Raw genomic sequence first — 21,348 nt, 5'->3', positions numbered from 1 at the left:
AAAATTGTATATTTGTGTTGGAAACGGTCTATTCACGTTCTGTGTTAACAGTTTGTGTTGAATTTTTTAATATTCGAATGTTAATTTAACATAATGTGATTATGTATATTTAAAAATTTTGTGTGAAATTGATATTCGAAGTTTCTGAATGTCAAAATGATACATTTATGATGATTTATGAGTAAGTGACATATATGAACAAGTAACATAAAAATTTATGAGTAAGCGACATTTATGAACAAGTAACGTAAAAATAATGTGTTTCAAAATATGAATTCTAAGACAGTTTGTTTACAAACTGTGCCAATATTACTTTTTTTTATATTTATTCTCTTACATAATATTTGTGTAACCTTTTGACATATTCATCTTGTGTTAAATTAATTCAAAAGTTTGAGTGGACCGTTTGCGACACGTAGCTTATGTTAAATTCGATACATTTTTTCCCACAGTGTATTATAATTCTTTGCTCTTATGCATTTCGTCGATGGTTCCTAAATCGAACGCGTTCGTTCGTACAATGACTTCCGTTAAATCTTATGACGATGTCATTCGAGAAACTTTTCTTCAGAGAACAATCATAGCTATGACACACGATATGTCTTGAGCAAAGTTAATTGAATGCGCTAAAAATATTGAAGATGCGAGAACTCTGTAATAGTTTTAGAACCAGAGTTACATGGTTCAGATAGGTATTTCGGAGAGGACGTTTTTAAATTTTAGTTAAATTTTAAGTAGATCCTAAAAACTTAATAATAAACAAAATTTCTAGTGTTATAAGTTGTTAAGTTATATTTTCATGCGTTTTCCAACGAAAAAAAAAGGATCGCGTTTGTTTGTAATGGAACTGTTAGAATAATGCTTAGAAAAGCGAGTGACGAAATTTATAACTCCTTGATGAATAAGAAGTTTCTGTTGATGTGTATATATGTAATTATATTATACAATATATATATATATAATTATATATAATTATTATATATATATATAGGTATACAGAATTATAATTATTATAATACGTATCATTATTATAATTATATATGCAGTTATAATTCTTTTACCTCAAGGATCAATTATAAATATCGTCTACAAATATATCTATACATAGAATACGTTGTAATAACAAGATATATCTTCCAAAGTACTTGTCTACCGATATATTAATTCGTGCGCACTACTGTTTCGGCTCTCTATTGCTTAGAATACTATTTTATTTATATATGTATATATATGTATATGTATAATATACTTATATGTACATATATTATATATATATATACCAATATTTATTACAAGCTATATAAAATATTACACGTATTACTAGTTGAGATATTAACTAATTTTACCCGGATGGAATCATAAATGTAACTTATTTATAGAAAGAAAATGGTCAAAGCGAATCGAAAATATCCACTCTAACCGCGGTGGCCTTAAAATCGCACATCAGCAACAACCAGGTGTCTTACTTTCGAGGCCTTGTTGTTAATTAATCAACTTAGATGTACTAAATGAAATAACATCGATAACTAATTTTACGGCGATGCGAACTCGCAGAGGATCAAAGAGTAAATCGATTTTATTGATAAATCACTTTCATTGATACAGAGCGAGCCTAATACTTCTAATCGCTATTTAAAAAAAAATTTACTTTCGTAACGATTAGTAATTTTAATAAAGCGCATCTGTTTTAAACGTGCACGTACGTTTTAAACATTGCATCGTCTAATTACTATCAGCGATGATTTTCTAATACATGATCTAATCGATTGTTCTTAAAACTGAGAAGAAAATGTACATTCGTCTACTCTTAGTTATTCAGTGCCTTAATTAGCACAGTCGAGTAGTCGTAATGATTAGAAACTAGTCAGCGATTCGTTAGTGCAACGCTTGACGCGCTAACTCGTGTACAAGAGTGACGCTCAACGAAAGGGTAAGGAGAGCTAAAGGAATATCAAAACGTAATCAACTAAGATCGGGTTATGAGGAACGTCGTTGTCTAGTCCCAAACCCTTTCAAACCTTAAACGAGGTTAACTCGGTTTGTTAGATTTGTAAGTAGAAGTTAATGAATATACGGAAAAAACCAAAAGCGAAACTTTTTGTAAAAAGTTAGAAAAAGAAAACGTTAGGAGGATTTAGTGTTAAGTATTATTATATAACGTAATAGAAAAATAAATTATTATTATTATTATTATTACATGATTATTTCATTATTATTGATATTACGTTTTATTATTATTATTATTACTATTATTATCATCATCATTATTGTCACTATTAATTATATGATATTGTTCACGTACTTAACGAACAGAATGTATACGTGATTAAAGAATTTGTTATAAAAACAAGCTGAGGTTTCTGCCACAGGAAGAGAATGATAATAGAAAATCTACGATGAAGAGATGTATTCTTATCATGGATACAATCATTTTTTAATATCCTATACTCCCATTGTATATATAGGCTTAATCATATAAATAGGTTGTAATATATATTGCCTGTTATCCTCAATAATATTAATTATGCGCTCTATTAATAAATTCATGAAAATCGAAAACAAATATATTGTCATTAAGAAAAACTTTGTGTTTTTGTCAATTAATTATGCATATCCTTTTTGTGTCAATTTGCTGCGTAGTAAAGAACAGAGAATATAAGAATTATGAGAAACCCAACGTTTTCATACAAGTCTAGTATCATGAGATATCGTGTATTTTATTTATTTTTCAATGTCTTCATTTCCAAATATTTAAATATTTCTAAAATTCAGGATTGTTACAGAAAATAAATTTTTTAATTCCCTGACTTTTCCAGGTTTGCCAGATAAAAATGGAAAACTTTCCAATATAAAATATGTAAATTTTAACACATTTAAAGTCAAGAGTTGTAGGAAAACTAGCTTATACTATTAAAAACAACGCAAAAAAGGCTTAGTAGCATACTAAAATTTTGGGTGCAAATTTAAGTCAATAAAAAATAAATTAGTATTGGAAGAAAGAATGTAGTTATGAAAAAGAGTGATCAAATAAAAATACTGAATAAAATATAAATTTTAATTATTTTATTAAAGTCATTTAAAGTGTGCAAGTTTTGAACGTATTTCATTATAAATGTTAAATATAATATTTAAAAAATCATAACAATTATCTAGAATAGGAGCAATTTAAGGAAATTATAAGCAAATTTCACAAAATTCTAGACTTTTTTACATTTTCCCCGGTTTTCCATGACCAATATCAGTTTCTTTTACTTTTCTCGGTTTTCCAAGTCGGTGGCAACCCTGTTATTTTATGTTTTATGATTAATTGTAGTATATTCTTGTTACTTGTATAAAACAATGAGAATCTCCTTGCTCTATTATTCGCTTTGTCTGATAGAGGAGGAGGACTCGTCATCATTTCTTTTGCATCATCATTTCTGATAAAAATAAGTCTAGTGATTTCGCAAGACTGAAGCGTCAAAATAATTCTTAAAAACGAGTAAAAAACTATATTGATACTGTTTTTTGTAATTAATAGGTTGTTACACAATAAGATTTGTTGCTCTAAAATCTAAAATATGTTAGTAAATGATTAAGTTAGATAATAATGAATTGGTTATAATATATATTTACAAGATTTCATGACATTTATTTGTTATTTATTGAGTTGATTATGATATTTACTGAGTTTTATTTGAATGTGCGAGAGTATGCATAAAACACAAAGGAAAAATCAACTGATAACTATAAATATTTTCATATTAAATAATGACATTAATAATGTTTTATGCATACTCTCGGACATTCAAATAAAACTCATAAGTAGATATCATAATCAACTGAATAAATAACAAATAAATGTCATAAAATCTTGTAAATACATATTATAATCAGTTTATTATTATCTGACTTAATCATTTACTAACATATTTTAGAGCAACGAATCTTATTGTGTAACAAACTATTAATTACAAAAAATTATATCAATATGATATAATAATTTAAAAATAATCAGGTTACAATAGAGACATGTTTAACCTATAATAAATAAATATAAATAAATAAAACCATATAAGCCATAATATCTTTTTTGATGAGTGAATTGCAAAGTGCGATCATGGCATTACCTTATGCAGGATATCAATAAATTAAGGCATCACCCATTCTGAGCAGGTACAGCGTACTAAACAGAGCCGAAAAGTCCTTTACTATTTTACGACTTTCGCAATGGTTAAAGAGATATTAATTATATACTAAAAATCGCTGAACACTGATTTTCAATAATTTTTTACTCAAATACTATCAACTTTACAAAAAAATTGGAAGAGACAAAAATCATTAATTTTCTTCTCATAGAACTTTAAGAATTTTTTCAGAATTTTTTATCAATTTTTTTTATCAATTTTTTTTAGTACTGCATTTTCTTATTTTTACCACCATGAGAAAATACGATATTAAAAAATTCTGAAAAAATTCTCAGAACTTTATAAGAAGAAAATAAACAATTTTTATCTCTTGCTGTTTTTCTAAAGTTGATAGTATTTGAGTAAAAAATTATTGAAAATCAATATTTAGCGATTTTTAATAATTAATATTTTATTACGAAAATCGCAAAATGGTAGAGGACTTTTCGACTCAGTTTAGTCCACTCTATCTGCTCAGGATTGATGATGGTGATTTAATGACACCCTGTATATTTTTTACAGAGTAATCTATATGTTTAAATTAATTAAAATATGTTAGTATACTATATGCATAATTGATAATATATAAATAATTGCTAATATTTATGTACATGATAATTTATAATATTTATATATCTAATAATAATATTTATCTATATATCTAGTAATTAGTCTGCACTAATCTGCAGCATAGCCCATTCATTGCAAAGCAATAGAGTTGTGAGATATAATTATTTCTGTGATATTCTCAATACATTTGATCTTTGGACAAATATAGAAATAAAAGTAGGCATTCAAATATTAATTACCTTATTAGAATAAATAGTATAAAATCTATTACCATATAGTATATTTACTATTTTAAAAAATTGTAATCTTTATTTTATTAATGATGATAATCAACAAAAAATGGTTGTCACATGAATCTGATATACTTTTTTTTCACAAATCCATTACTTTAAAACTAAAATAATTTACGACTCACAAGTCTGACGATGCGCAGCGGAGTTGAAATATTAATCTGTAAAATATAAATATATCCAAATATTAAAAAGCAATCCCTAAAAATATGTCTCAAAAAATAAATACTATACATGTTAAATTTTTATTTACTCTTTTTAAATAAAATAATAAAAAGAATTACATTAATTTCAAAAAGTTATTTAGATATTAATTTTTACAAAATTGGATAAATAAACCTAATCGCTTAATTTACTTGTTTATTTAAATAACACTGTTTATATATTTTATTTAAATAATTGCAAATCCTGTCTTCTACAATTTCAAATATTTAAATATTAAATGTACATTAAATATTATTTAAAAATATTAAAATATATTCCAGCAAATATTCTAGTATCTAAAAATAAAATAAAATAAAAAAAATAATACATACATTTTTTTCGTGTAAATACATAAATTGTAACTAGATCTCATGTTATTATAATTTTGTTGAGCTCAATTTCTAACGCTACAGACACGCGAGAATTAAGATACCTTACATCGTACGATTTATTTCTTTGAAAATAAGGATCATTATTGCTAATATATCTAACCCTCGATTACAAGAGACTCACCCACGGTTGCTCCGCCGTTGCCTGATGCCATCCCGGGCTTCCTCCTCCTCTCTCACTTTCTCTCTCTTCATCGTTGCTTCAAATTCCTAGACTTAATCTGCACACTCACACACAAACACTGTACACATCGGCACACGCGACGCAACGCCGTTTCGCGGAACGGGGATAACCGATATCGTTCACATATCACTATATATACTCAAAACGACGTACACGACACTCCCGTAGATCGCGTAGAACTGCTAATCGCAAAGAGCAGCTCGTTAAAAATTAATGAAGAAACAACACGCGGAAAAAGAGCTCGTGCGAACCACCCGCGACGCGCTCGCAACGACTTTAGTACGCAATAGTGCAACGGACAAATTTGAAATGGCGGAGATTCGTCGATCGCGCAGCCAACTTCACGCGACAAGCGCGATTACCGTCCGCGTCGCGACGATACCATACTTGTTGCTAACCCGCACTCCGCATATTTTTTCGTCTCATGTCGCGACATTATCAAACACGTAGATTTTGAATCGAAGGAAAATCGAAAGATATGTTAAAAAGTCGCCAAAATATCACTTCGCGAAGTACGACGTTCAGGCGATCAATTGTGAATCTTGAAATGAGATAACGGCTGCTTTTATTTAAGAACACACAATCGACACGAGTGTCGTTTTATCTTCGTTATTCATGGAATATCAGGGATGGAACGACGCATTTAGTACCAATTGTACCTCCTAAAAGGAAAGTAGCCGAAAATTATAAAAGTGAGCAAAGTTGGTCAATAAATTTACCCATTTCTGTAATTTTTATCTCATTTCAAGATACAGTATCGACCCCCTAGGCGGTTATAACGCACACAGCCCGCGTCTCGTCATTCGCTTGCATTAAATATTATTTATACCTGAGTTTCGATCGAAGAAATCTCTCGTTGTACGCGTCTTGCGAAATCACTGATATCAGAATCGTGTCATGCGATCGACGAGCACTGGAAAACAACGGCGATTATGACGATATTACGAATGGAAAAGCATCCCGGCCGATCCGCGCAGTCGATCCGCTCCGCGTCTGCGACGACATTTTACTAATGACTTTGAATCGTGACGTCACCTCGATCACTTTCGTCGCTCACCCCCACCGCGCAAGTCGGTTTGTCTAATTCGGCAAATTCGAAAAGTTCAAAAATACGAATTCGAAATAAAATACGCAATCGTCGTATTCACGATAATTTTTGCAAAGCAAGAATTATTAATCGAGGTATTGATTCGTTGTAGTTTTCCAGTTTTCGTTACATAAATCGAGGGATCCAATGATTCACGTATTACTTTACGTTGCTAAGCGAGTCATGTTCACATCGATTTGAAAAAGCAACGTCCGAATCATAATATAAAAATTAAAAAGATTAGAGAGATTATTATGAAACTGTTTAAAATGTGGATGTCAATCGGAATTATTCCGTTTTCCCTGAAAATAATCATATAACTTTTAAAATATATAATTTCTATAAGCATCGAATTTTTTAATTCACCAATCAGTTATATTTATAAAAATAATTATACATTTTCTTAAAAATACATATGCACAAAATTTCAAAATAATTTTAAAATAATCCTTTTTTTAAATTATCATTTTTAAATCATTAAAATAAAACGACTCAAGATTAAACAGAAGAAAGGTTCTAATGTCACATAAGCAAAAAATGATATTTACCGCAAGGTTGCTCCGCCGGTGCCCGATGCTTCTCCCAGACCTCCTCCTCTCAGAATTGGGTTGACATCCTCTCGCACAGGACACTCGCGTAAAACACTCGCGAATAATACACTATAATCGCGCGCGGACTGTAACTTGAGTCCGACAACTTGAACGGCACTCCCGAAGCAAACGCGCGACGCGACAAACCGACTGCGGTTCGTTCATTTTCAAGTTAATCGGCGACGAGGGTACGTTAGCTTCTCCGTTGAATTTTTATACAAAGAGAACGATTTTACTCAATATCTAAAAATTTATCTACATATACATTCAGAATATGCATCCGAAAATTTTTAGATACTTGAGAAAAACCGTTCTTTTCGTATATATTCTCCGGGTACTGAGCCCTGTTACCACGTCAAGGTGTACCCGTGGGAGGAAAAATATCACCTAAAAAATATAATCTATAGCTGTTATTTATATTACTATACTAAAAGGGCTGAATCTCTTATTACGATGTCTATAAGATATAAGTAATTAGAGTCAATGGAATGGGCTAGAGATTAATAAAAAAAGGAATATTGCTTTTATTACCGACAAACAGTTTCAAAATTACATTCAATTTTTTATCATATCACGAAAAATGCAGAGAAGAAAACAAAAATTAATTTAATTATTAATTACCAAATTATATTAATTGTGAAAATAGGAATCGCATAAATTGCATTATTTGTATGAGAGTATTAAGGTAGTTTTTTTATGACTCGTGTGATAGGTACCGTTCAAAGAATAATCGAGAGTTATACTCAAGAGAGACAAAAATGTTATATTTAACAAAAATAATTGTCCGTAATTATCGCGAAATAGTAATAAATTCTGTTTTTTCGCGTTTTGATTTCAAATGAATGAACTGTACGAAATGTGTGTTCTCTGATATATGATTGTCATCTCGATTCTTTTATGAATAATTAATCGTGCGAGCTAGTAATCATATATTGTGAGTATTCATAAAGTATGTTTCGTATTATCTAGCATTTGTCGCAATTATGTTTTGAAAAAGAAATGTGAAGAAGAGCGGCACGCGACACGATTACCTGCTTGTACAATTCTCGGTAATGGAATGACTGCGCGGGAACTTCGCATAAACGTGACGCGCCGCCCGCCCTTTCGCATCAAAACAATCTCAAAGATCGCGCGCCGATCATCTAAAAGCGTTTTTCATTGGCAAAACTAGTGCGCACTCAGTGCACATTAAAGCTTTTGAACACTATTCTAATCTAAATATAAAAGTGAGATATCTCAATTGATAAAATGCCCAAAATTTATTTTATCAGATAGCGCAATAAAATGTATCGAATATTTCACGGTTTAATTCGTTTATATATTTTTATTAAACGTATATCTTTACGTCGATTTTTGTACAACGGCTTTAAAGTGCACTTAATGCGCATTAGTTCTGCCAATGAAAAACGCTATAACTGACGAAATACTAATCGGAGTTTATTTCACATAATATAAAGTTAAATTATTAATATATATTGATATACGGGGCTCGGTCGTATTTAAAATATATATTTTTAATAAAAAAGATAAAAGAGTTACTTTTGAGCAACCTTACTACTTGATTTATCAATTAGCGTTCGTAGATATATCATTTCAATCGTTTGTCGTGGATTAATGCGATATCCAGAGCGACTCGTGCAGCACGTCCGTCCGCCGCCGAAATCACCGAGCGAATGCCGAAGTGATGACGTAGTCAACCACCGCGCCGCGCCGCGCGACGAAAAGCGAGGGGGAGCGTGCCTTCCCCCACTCCTCGCTGTTCGTCGAGCGCCGTTTAGATACCCAATTATTGCGTATGAAAAATATTCACGGTTTATTCAATTATTCATATTTTACATGATTTTAACAAATAGGTATCGTTGTACATTCCGCATTTGATTTGTAGCATTAACTAGCTTAATCCTTTAAACGTAATTGATAATTATTTGCGTGTCTGAGATATTTTTGATGTTCCAACGATACATTATGTCTCAATTTTCATTATATTTTTAAATGATTTATACTTAAACAAAAGTTGATAATATTCTATAATTCTCTATATATTCTTTATAAAGATACATGGAGTTTTTCTTAATATTGCGAAACAATTTGCGATCAATATAGCTTTGGTTAAAAGTTTTAAATATCTTGTTAATCATTATTTAATTTTGCAACTAAAAAATTAATTTATAACGCTACTATTGCTGCAAATTATTCTATATTTCAAAAATTCTTTAAACACATGTATAATGCCGATTATGGCTCCGTAAAATGTAACTATATATATTAATACGATTTATTTAATATAAAAAATATATAATAAGTTTCAGAAACCTATTTAAAGTATAAAATCGTAGGAATCGGTAAAAAACTGATACGACACACTTATTTAAAATAAAAAATATAAAATAGATTTGGAAAATTTATTTAAAACACTAAATAAGAAATAAGTTCTCAGAAGTATAATTATTTAAAATAATAAATATTATATAATTCTTTTACATTTTTAATTTAAAATATATACTTTAAATAACTTTATTTTTAATCCTTTTTTAGTAGAAACACACACCTTAGTTTTGAGTATCCTTACTATACACGTTGAGTCATTTGTGTTCTGGGTATCAATCATGAAACTTTTTTCCTAGGATGAAAAGTGAAAAGTGAAAAATTTCTCCATAAAGAGCACGGTTAACACGATGCTAAAAATGTTTTGAAGCGTCTTTTAATTGGTCAGTTTGTAAAATTCTTTATTCTAATTAGTCCATCAAACGCTTCAAAGCATTTGTAGCGAGACTTTAACCACAGCCTAACTTTAATGGTTAAAATTTTCACTTTTCACTTTCCATCCTAGGGATAAAGTTTCATAATTGATACCCTGGATTAATTTTCATCATTTTTAAAATATATAAAAATTATTAAGTGATTTTTACGTATATTTTGATATCTTTAGAAAGTATTTGTAAAGTTATATATTTATAACGAATTGTATATGCTCCTTATGGAAATAAAATAGGTGCTATAAAAGTAAATCGCTGAAATCGCTGAAATAAATTAATCTATCAAATTAATAGAGATTTCAACGATTTCAGCGATTTATTTCTATCAGGAGCATCGCAAGAAATGGATATTGTTGTGTAGTTTACATCCCCTTCTTCAGAGGACAGTAGTGCACAGGGACATTTTACAGGAAAAAAGCCTTCGTCTTCTCTCAGATTTCTCTCTGATCTGTTATTTTTTTACACGTTAAATTGATTGAACCCAAACAGAATACAAATTATCATGCGACACAAAATGTTTCCAAAATAATCGTAACAATAACAATAAATCACATTTCAATCAGTTTATCAATTTATTTTAATGTCATTTTGACTTGTTCTGCTGAGGACTGATATTAATGCAATAAATTTTATCCTAATATTTTTATTTTTTAGATATATATTTCGTTTTGGATACTCTCTGGATTTCAGATAATGAATTTAATGTTTATCTGCAGAGATAATCAAATTGAATTAATATAAATTATCCTATTCTCTCTCTCTCTCTCTCTCTCACTTTCATGGGAATTGAATTATTAATAAAATGATGACGTGTGTTCCAAATAAAATTTAATTCTAAATAACTTTATACTAGCGGCCACTTTTTAAAAATCAAAGAAATAAAATTGTTGAAACACGAGATCATTTCGATGACTGCAAATCATCAAGCATCAGTGAATTTTACGAAAGGAAATTTCTACGCAACCCGCGATAAACATCAATCCTTACATATGCAATTATTCCAATTGATGATATTAATATTAATCACACTATTTTTATAACGCATAAATTTCTATCACATCTCTGTCACAGACCGAATGCTATTCGATCGGAGAAGACAGACAACAGTTGTTCGTCTCGTTATGCACTTCAGCATAGACCACAACCAGGAGATGCACTTGCTATCTTACGGTCGCAGACGCATTGAATCGCTTGGGTGCCAATAATAAGATGTCAGCACCGGTGTCTCGTTGGTGATATCCTTTGAATGACGTTCCGCTTATCATTCGATTTGACAGAGAAATAGTAGGGGAGCATTGCCATTGACATACGAATAAGCTCAGTTATCCCGCGTTTATCCGTGCTAACTAGAGCGCTCGCAGCGCGTGGTGATTTCCTAGTTACCCGGCAGACGAGACTCGAGGATCGCGATCCAGTAGGAATCGCGGCCCGGAAGTCCCTTCTGAGTCCACGAGTCTAAGGTCAAGGTGAGAAATCATCATCAATTCGTATCTTTCTTCTCATCGATGTCAGAAAAGTATTTTTATACTATCTTACAAGTGTTTTTAATATTTGCTGCAGAAATTGAAAGTTAATTTGAAAAGTGTTCGAGAAGAGAGAAAGAGAGAGAGAGAGAGAGAGATTTAAAATTTAAATTTATTTTATATATAATTCTATTTAGAGAGATTATTAATAACGCTATCATTTAAAAAAATTTTTATTTGTTTCTAAAAGTATTTATATTATATATATATATATATATATATATATATATAATTGAGATAATATACATTTAAATAAAAAAGTCAAAAATAATTTTTTAAATATCAATGACTCGACGATGCGCAGCGCCAATAATATCTTTAATATAAAATTATTTAACTAAATAATTTAAATTTGATTTTTTTTTATAAATAAATAAATCTTTATTTATTTAATAAATTAACCTCAGGATTCAATATAAATATGTGACCTGCTCTAACATATTTTTTGACAAGAAAAATTTATAAGTGGCAAAACGGAAGCGCTAATCGCTTAAGATTTCGTAATGTCTCCGCTGTAAGACAGATGCTTAAGATAAATTGGAATTATGTAAGTTGACTTCATGTAAACAAAAACCGAGAATAATATTTCTTTAGAATAGATCTCAACTGATGAATAATAGAATAAAAGTTACATAAGAAAGTTATATGCATTAACAAAATAATTATGTAGCCCTTTATATAGTAAAATTTATAACCAAATATTTTTTAAACATGTAGCATAAAATATTAATAAAATATTTTATAAATTGAGTTTATGAAAAAAGTAGCGTACAAATAGACTCGCAAATTTCGTGTATTTTGACTTTCTTGACAAAATGTAAGAGTAACAAGTAAATTTTTTGAGACCTTATCTTTGTTCCGAATTTGAGAAGCAAATATAAAAAGTTTTATAAAATGTTTGTTTCATTATATTTTAATTAAAAATAAAAATCAATGTGATGAGTATTTTATTGACAAATTTTGACAAAGAACTTTGTCAGAGGAAATTCCGCAGATTTATTTGAATGATTTATTTGTGTGATAAATTTAATTGGATTTGTAGATTAGATTGTTGTTTATTGTGCATGTCAAATCTGCGTAATTACAAACACAAAAAGTTTTCTAATTTCCCTTCTTTGATTTTTTTAATCAAGTCAACAAATATTTAATGTGCAATTATATCTAAATTTATTTATTAAATTTATTAAATTTGGAGTTCCAAGTAATTGATAGTAATTATATTATATATCTATGTCTGTATTCATACATCACTTTTATTAGTAAATACGTTTAGTTCTGAAGTTCTGTAATATATGTAAACTATGCTCCTCTAACACCCGAATTTGTCTATAAATGAAGTGTGAATACAGACTGTAGTTTATGAAGACACAGTACAGCATATTTACTATTTTAATAATATTATGCATTACTGTGTTAATAAGTAAAATTATAATTGCAATAAATAGGGTAAGTTTTAAATTTCGCTATATGCATTATCGTTTATCGTTTCACTCGCTTATGGTTTACGAATACTCGCGTTGTAAACAGGCGCGAGATTAGGTCGGTGTCTTCTGTTTCGAAAAGTGTGTTGCGTAACGGATCCATTTGCATACATGGAAAAGTCATTGTTACTGTCGTTACAGTATGCTGAGGTATCTGCGAAGAGTGCGAGATTTATTATCTGCATTAACGTATTAATAATTACGCGACTCATGATGAAAGATAACGGCTTTATTATCCTTTATTATTCTGCATTGCACGCACGTGTCTCATGTTCATCAAATTCTCACGCTGCAACTTATACAGGAATACTAAAAATTAAATGCACCCGTAGTCATCAGCCTCAACTCAAAAAATAATAATAATAATATCGCAAGCGTTTGCCACGTAATTTCTTTTTTTATACGCTACATATTATACTTGATGATATGTTTATAACGTTGTCTATACCGTACGTGATCAAGAATGCAAGTCACCGTCACAAGTCGGTTCTCACTATCATAATAACGACGTGTTATTTTTCCGCTTAAGCATTGCATTTCACATATCGCATTGATTTAATTAATATAAGAAGTTCAGTGATATTATCAAAGCACTTTGTTTTTGGGCTACGTTTCTTAGTAAAGTTAATAATATGACTTTAGGAGCATAAATACGATAGAAAATGTTTTCTGTCAGATGATGTAACACTTTTCTAATGCTGTTTGCAATTTTGCAATAATTAACTTTTTTTGTGAGACGAGCAAAAAGCGTTATAGGCAAAAATGAGCATGAATGACAAAATGGGTCTTAAAAATCGACACAGTAGGCAGTAATGCCACACATTCCTGTTTTTCCTTTCATAGTGTCATCTGTGTAAAACACAAATGAATGTTATGAAAATTTCTAGAATGTTTTACTTCGATGTATGTTCTATAAGTCGCAAGTGTGTTAACAGTCTTTTTTTGAAAGATTTTTTAAATACAAGAATGCCTTCAATCTCAATATGGCTATTTAACATAATAATGCAACACTACATAAAGATTAGGTGAGTTTATGGTTTATGGTATACAATTTGATACCTGTCTTACAGACTAGTTTACGCTACTCCGATTTTATGTTTAAATTGTACTATAAAAAATAAAAACGAGAAAATTATAAATAAAGCAGATTTAGGAAACTAAAAGATACACAATGATATTATCAATAATGTACCTATTATTTAAATTATGCAATTTACAAAATAAAATTGTAAGAATTTTATTTTCGTAATTTGGAATTCGTTTTTAGCTAATTTATATATAGAAATAAGGTATAAATATATGAATTATGGGTTTTTACTTTTTTAATCATTTAACAAATCATGTTTTCATCGGTATTAATAAAGTGCAATGTTTTGTTTCCGAGAAATAAAGGGGTGTCTCTTTAAAAGACCTACATATGTCAATATCAGCGTCTTTCCTCTATCGCGACGCTTTTATCGCAAAACTTAATTCTCCGGAACGCTCTTACTGAAGTAGATGCAAAATATAGCTGATCTGACAAAGCAAACAGAAATCGTTTTAAATAAAAGCTGTCAAGAATTTTGACGCGATTTAATTGTCAACGTTGTAATGTGTATCAATTATCGCATTTTCTTTATCGCAAATAAATCTCTATGCTAGCATTAATTTTGCACGTTTGTAACGTTAGGGCTCTTGTTTATCGAATGGTATCAAGCTTGAAATCTGAAGATATCAGTAGACATCAGTAGAAATGAAGATAATAAATATAAAAAGATATAAATGAGATATATATACCAGAAGCTTTACCAACACTATATGACTAGTCTTATAACTTATAACGTTCACTATATTTATGTTTAAAATTTATGGATCTTAATGAGATAAGTGTAACTTAATTAAGATTTTAAAAAAGGAAAGACTTCGCTCAATCTTTTTAGAGGCTACTGGAGATATGAGTAAAGACTGTGGAATATGTGGGATTTATCCCAGATGGTTGCGAAATCGAGCCACCCCGAGGACCTTTATCGTGGTATACGGTTTACTGGGCACCGTCCAGGCAATGGCCTTCATCTACATTATCGTCACCCTGACGACTCTGGAGAAGAGATTCAAGATTCCCAGTCGTACGACTGGTGAGTCTCACTTCCGTATAATCACATATAATAAAACTTCACGACGAGAGGCGACTGTGCATTACTTTATTGACGAAGGTACACATCGTTTACCGGGTACGAATCTACGCGTCTTTGCGATCGGAACTCTGTATGGTGATCAACTAATCTCGGCGTGGCGCTTAAATAACTGTTTAAAGAAAAACTCAGACATGAAGTAAATTATTCATACTAGACACCGCGCTTTATCTCGACACAGCAGAACTTTGAACGTCATCTCGTCTTAATCGCCTTCAACCTCGGATCCCATTGCCGGCAAAGCCGAGCAGTCGAGCATTCGCGGGTATACTCGCGTTTAAGTACTCGTACTTGCACACGTACGAATCGCGTTTCCGTGTGCGTCTATCTAGTAGGTAAGTAGTGTGTCGCAATCATAGAAGTGACAAATCTGTCGTACAACGAGCGCTATATATGCATTAAAGAGCGAAGACACGCGGACGTACATTACACAATTCTGTAGTCTGCGGCGAGACCCGAAATATTAACACATTTCGTAGAAAAGCGTTTTCCTCATTCTGGAAGGGACGTGATTTTATTATTAAATTAGTTTAATAAACAAAGTACATCTTTTTTATTTTTAAAACATTCTGACACATACATATATGTATACACATATATACAAGTCTAATATTTCTTCATGACAGGATTCAAAGGATTAAGAGTAAGAGAATATTCTGTGAGTAATATTTTTATTGAAGCTTAATGATAAGGTAATCCTTTGTTTGCAATATGCACAATAAACTGAAATGAGCAAGCTATTGTGTTAACCATTATAGTGACTAATTTCTTTACTTAATTTAATAAAAACTCTTTCTTTTAAAAATCTGAAATATTAGGTGTTAAACTTAATTCCTGCCGTTTTTCGTCTCCAAAATTGATTTGTTTCGAAGGGAAGATGAATGAATACCTTAATCAAAGTAATTTCCTCTATTTTCCACTTTATTACTAATTAATAATACTTTGATTAAGGTATTTCCCTTCGAAACAAATCAATTTTGGAGACGAAAAACGGCAGGAATTAAGTTTAACACCTAATATGTTTTCAATGCATTTATGTAATGGCAAAGTAATAAAATTTATTATATGTACGTAAAATTTATTTGGCACTAAAGAGAGAAAGCTTCGATTATCACTCATATTGCTTTTTATAATAGATAAATGGATATATTTTATGTTAATAGTACCGCGATATTATGATTTTTCATGTACGTACATTGAATTAAACGGTAGCTTCATTAACTTCAAACGATCGATACGTATCTACGGTAATTGAATATCTGAATAGCGTTCTCCTTGGATGTTACAAGTCTGTTACAAGTCGTACAGCTAGAAATAACTTTGTGTAGACCACATGAGGGTTTGAAGACATACACGATTTTCGACTTTGAATTATTTTGCCGATTTTACCTCAAATTCGAACACATACAAAAAAATATAAAATGTTTTTAATTATGTAATTGTATAATTCTTAAATGTTGAAAGAGTATACCAGAATTTTTTCAGATTTTTTTAGAGTCCAAAAATCCTTTAAAAATATACAACCGTTCTTCAGGGATTTAAGTGTTCGGACTAAGTGGTGAAATTCAAAATGGTCTGCGGAAGGTTGATTAAACATAAACTTTAAAAAATTTTATTTTGTGTCAAAGAAATTTTATGTAACTATATCCAATCCTATTGAATCGAAGAAAATTGTTAAAAGGAACAGAATTTGAAGAGGTAATCGAAAGGCTACATAAGTATATCACGTGTCTGTATAACGTTCTTATTACCATAGGATTGATTCTTTCGGGTAACGAGATCTCTCAGATTTTGTCCCTGATCTTGACCTACTACGGAGGATCCAGTCATCGGCCAAAATGGATCGCGGTTGGGGTCAGCTTGAGCGCACTGTCCTGTCTCGTTTTGGCTCTACCACACTTCATATACGGTCCTGGAAAGGACGCCTTGGCATTGACGAAGGAATATCTGGATCAGACCTTACTGAACATGACAACTGTCCCGAAAGATCTTGGGATCTGTCCTCGTATGGACCAGCCGGAACTCTGCGACGCCGAAACTAAATTGACCGTTAGTTATCTTCCTCGACTGTTGGTTTTTCTATCTCAATTTATCCTTGGTATCGGAACTACTCTTTATTACGGCTTAGGACAAACGTATTTAGACGACAATACGAAGAAGAAAAATACACCCATGCTCTTAGGTGAGCATCAATTGCTAAATTCTGTGTTATTATGACTGATTTTAAATTAGAAAAAATTATATCGCGATTAAAATCTAAATATATCTTTACTTGTAAATATATGAAAAGTAAAAGTGCTTCTTGTCAACGCGTAATAACTAATCGTCTTTCTTAACAAATCTGATAAGTAACGCTATATCTTAATGATTCAAGATAAGTTTACTCCAAACGTCTAGTTATTCTTGGAACGGAATATTTGATATTCGATAGTTGATTTTTATAAATATTGTGCGTTTATTGTGAGCTTTTATAATTACGTTTTTAACGATAAATTTTTTAAAAGATACAATTTATTACGATACAGTAATTGTTGTATTATCGACGTGAATTGGAATAGAATTTAATAGCAATAAATTCTAATTTTACCTGTAAGGCTTTACATTCGCTTTACGTACCGTGGGTCCGGCGATCGGATTTCTATTGGGCTTTGGCTGTCTGAGTTTATACGTAGACCCAAAGCTCACTCCTGTTATTACGAAGAAAGATCCGCGATGGCTAGGTGCATGGTGGCTCGGTTGGATCATTCTTGGCGCTACGATGGGTATGTTCGCCGTTTTGATTGCTATGTTTCCACGTGATCTTCCCAAATCGAAAGATATTTCTAAGAAGGTAATTCATATTTGATATTATAATATCGTTAAAATTAAGATCTTTTTATTATAATAAATGGCATAAAAAAACATTAACGGCCATTTTCCTTAAAAAAAAACTTATAATACATTATCAAATCAATATTTTAGTTCTTAAATTTAAATAATAAATTAATAATTAAATAGAATTAAAGCAATTTTTATTTGTCGTAAAAATATATTATTTTTTAAAAATAATTCATATAGTGTTATCGCTGAAATGTATAAAGATAAATAATAAAATGTCAAGGGTTAAGAGTGCAACAGCAAATTAATATATGCTAATGTTTCAATTTATATAAATTAGCATGTATCAACTTGCTGTTGCGCTCTTAACCCTTAATATTTTATTATATTATTTTACATATATATTTATTTATCTACATAAAAACAATAACAAATCTAGAAAAATTAATCGATATTAATTTTTTTTTAATATCAGAGAACATTTTATAAATTAAAATGATAAATATATGTACAACTCGCGGAGGATTGCAAGTTCCTATAAATTAATTAACGAAAATTTTACTTTAGGATGGCGAAATACCTTTGAAGTTAGATTTAGTGCTGGAGCAGAAGCCTCCGATACAGATGGAACCCGCCAACCCAAGACCCTTGGAAGCTGAGTATATACCGACAATCCGTGAATTTCCAAAAGCTTTGAAACGGTTGTTAACGAACTGGCTGTTGACCTGTAACAATTTAAGCGGTGTATTTTATATTCTCGGCGCTTCTGCTTATATCACGTTCATAGCAAAGTATCTTGAAGTCCAATACGGTACGTCCACGGCTGGCGGTACTGTGATAGCAGGTACATATATTAATTCACATAAATGTATATTAATTATTTTATGAGTTATCTTGTGAAATATCTTATGCGATAATATTTAATTGCTATCAAGAACGTCTTTAAGATTTATCTCAAGGTAATGTCTAGCGTTAACTTTTTCACGTGACTTTTCTGCTAAAAAATAAAATAAAATTTTTGTGACAAAAAGTGTTCTTCGTTAGAAGCATTTAATAATAATTATACACTTGTAACAATGTTGCTTTATTCTAATTTACAGGTCCCATATCGTTAGTTGGTATGGTATTAGGGTTTTTGTTATCGGGATTAATAATTAGCAAATTCAAGCCAGGTCCCAGACCGCTGCTCGCGTGGAACGTAATCGTCGGCATTTGCTTCGTCCTAGGACAAATAGCATTCATATTTCTTGGTTGCACAGATGTTGGAATCCGCGGTATAGACTTGACTACTATGCAGTGAGTATTTTTACAATTTGATCTTTTAATAAATAAAACATAAACAATTATAATTTAAAATAGACCGACGCGAATAAATCTAATTAAATAAGAGAAATCCTATTTTTCGGTCGAAGCAGATTTTAGTGCTGTATTTCTGTGTGAATTTACATACACATCTAATTCTGTAAACCAGGCGCCGAAATTTTTTTTCGGTCTTGAAAAGCAATTATAAATTAGCATTTTGTCTAATTACTAATATCGTAATCTAATGTACAATTTTTATCTGTTCGCAGAATGAATTTAACAGCTGATTGCAATACTGACTGCAACTGTGTAGGCATCAAATATTCACCAGTCTGCCACGAGGCGTCGAAGACAACTTTCTTCTCTGCCTGTCACGCAGGATGTCGAACGATCCTGGACGACAAACAGTTCGGAAACTGCAGTTGTCTGCCAATAAATGAATCAAGCTATATCGAAGGTGACTTGGATCATTTCAGCTCCAGAGACCAGTCATTCAGTTTTATTTCGAAACAGCAGATATATGAGTTCGATTCGCAAGCACTTCCGCCGATCTTCGACAAGGTCAAAGCTGGCCCATGCAGCAGTGACTGTAGCCGGCCGTATTTGCTCTTCACGGTGCTCAGTTGCGTGATTCATACGCTGGGCTGTTCCGGGAGAATCGGCAATGTCCTGGTGAATTACAGGAGTGTCGAAAAAAAGGACAAGAGTTTCGCCCAAGGCATCACGCTGATGATCATCTCGTTGCTGGCTTTAATTCCGGGGCCGATTATCTATGGGGCTATTATCGATTCGACTTGTTTAATATGGGAGGAATCTTGTGGGACAAGAGGAAACTGCTGGTTCTATCACCGAGACAACTTCCGATATTTTGTGAACGTTTCGTCGGCCGGTGGGTATCATCGAGTTTAACGACCTGAATGTTACTTGTATGTGTTTGTTCATCGACTGATTAGATAAAAAGAATACAAAAAAATCGCAGTATGATAAAAATGGTTTGATTGAACGATGGACAAAATGATATTATTGATTACTCATTCAAATATTGTTTCATCATTTGATTTCGTCAGCTTGATTGTAAAGAAGTGTGTTGTTACAGGATTTACCATGATAGGAGTATTACTCGACGGTGTAGTTTGTTATCTCGGTAAAGATTTGGATTTGTATGGCGCCGCGGAGAGTGACAAGAGACGCGAGTTCGTGAAGGAAAATGTCACAACTGATAATGTAGACAAGAAGAAGGAAGTTAATGGAAATGTAAATCAGAGGACAGAACAGAGTCGTCTATAACGCTTGCTGCTGTCCGATAGTGAACAATCCAATGAGATTCGTGGAATTGCTCTAGGTACCTGAAATTCCGGGGCTTTTGTGACTGACGAACACTCCGATGATTTGTAGACAGTGCAATGATTCTATTAACGACAGGAGACGTAAATCGTGTAAATAATTTTAATATAACGCAATAATTAATTGATAAAACTTTTAGATTCTCGGGATCGAAAGCTGGGAGCTATCGTTGTTATAGTTTTGTTGTTAAACCTTTATTTTTAAATCATGCTCATTTTTATTTTGTTGTAAATAAATTACGTTTACTTTTTGTTAACACGTTACCCTCACGCTTTATCGCGTACTGTTCCAACATCGCAAATTTTCAATTTTTATTTTTTGTCAGCAAAGAATTGGCGAAAGTTTTATTAGGATTTTCCTTTCGGTACACATAAAGGTTTTAGAAAAATTATTTATACATTAATTACTATTTTTATTTTTTCTACAATTTTTGATCAAGTAATATTGAACGATTTGTTGTTCCGATAAGATTAT

At 31.1% G+C, this 21,348-nt stretch overlaps 1 protein-coding gene across 2 annotated transcripts; it reads left to right on the top strand.

Moving 5' to 3' along the window:
* The first annotated feature begins 11,577 nt into the window (after nt 1-11,577).
* Nucleotides 11,578-21,106, top strand: Oatp33Ea (Organic anion transporting polypeptide 33Ea). 2 transcript variants are annotated; one of them, XM_018508056.1, is made up of 8 exons: nt 11,578-11,702; nt 15,160-15,354; nt 17,168-17,593; nt 18,006-18,241; nt 18,796-19,072; nt 19,329-19,524; nt 19,800-20,419; nt 20,627-21,105. In XM_018508056.1, exons 2-8 carry the CDS (start codon nt 15,174-15,176, stop codon nt 20,815-20,817), a joined length of 2,127 nt encoding a protein of 708 aa, XP_018363558.1. In that variant the 5' UTR covers nt 11,578-11,702; nt 15,160-15,173; the 3' UTR covers nt 20,818-21,105. The 2 variants fall into 2 exon arrangements, with proteins under 2 accessions (XP_018363558.1, XP_018363559.1); XM_018508057.1 differs by lacking the exon at nt 11,578-11,702 and having other exon boundaries at nt 20,627-21,106.
* Nucleotides 21,107-21,348: the final 242 nt, after the last annotated feature.

The sequence above is a fragment of the Trachymyrmex cornetzi genome, unplaced genomic scaffold (assembly GCF_001594075.2).
Source record: "Trachymyrmex cornetzi isolate Tcor2-1 unplaced genomic scaffold, Tcor1.1 scaffold248, whole genome shotgun sequence".
Taxonomy (NCBI): domain Eukaryota; kingdom Metazoa; phylum Arthropoda; class Insecta; order Hymenoptera; family Formicidae; genus Trachymyrmex; species Trachymyrmex cornetzi.
This window is presented reverse-complemented; position numbering and strand designations above follow the sequence as displayed.

Excerpts from the sequence above, each read along its gene's own strand:
- Oatp33Ea (XM_018508057.1), top strand. The coding sequence starts at position 15,174 with ATGAGTAAAGACTGTGGAATATGTGGGATTTATCCCAGATGGTTGCGA. Across the intron at positions 18,242-18,795 it reads CGAAAGATATTTCTAAGAAG|GATGGCGAAATACCTTTGAA; the intron begins GTAATTCATATT and ends ATTTTACTTTAG. Across the intron at positions 19,073-19,328 it reads TGGCGGTACTGTGATAGCAG|GTCCCATATCGTTAGTTGGT; the intron begins GTACATATATTA and ends TCTAATTTACAG.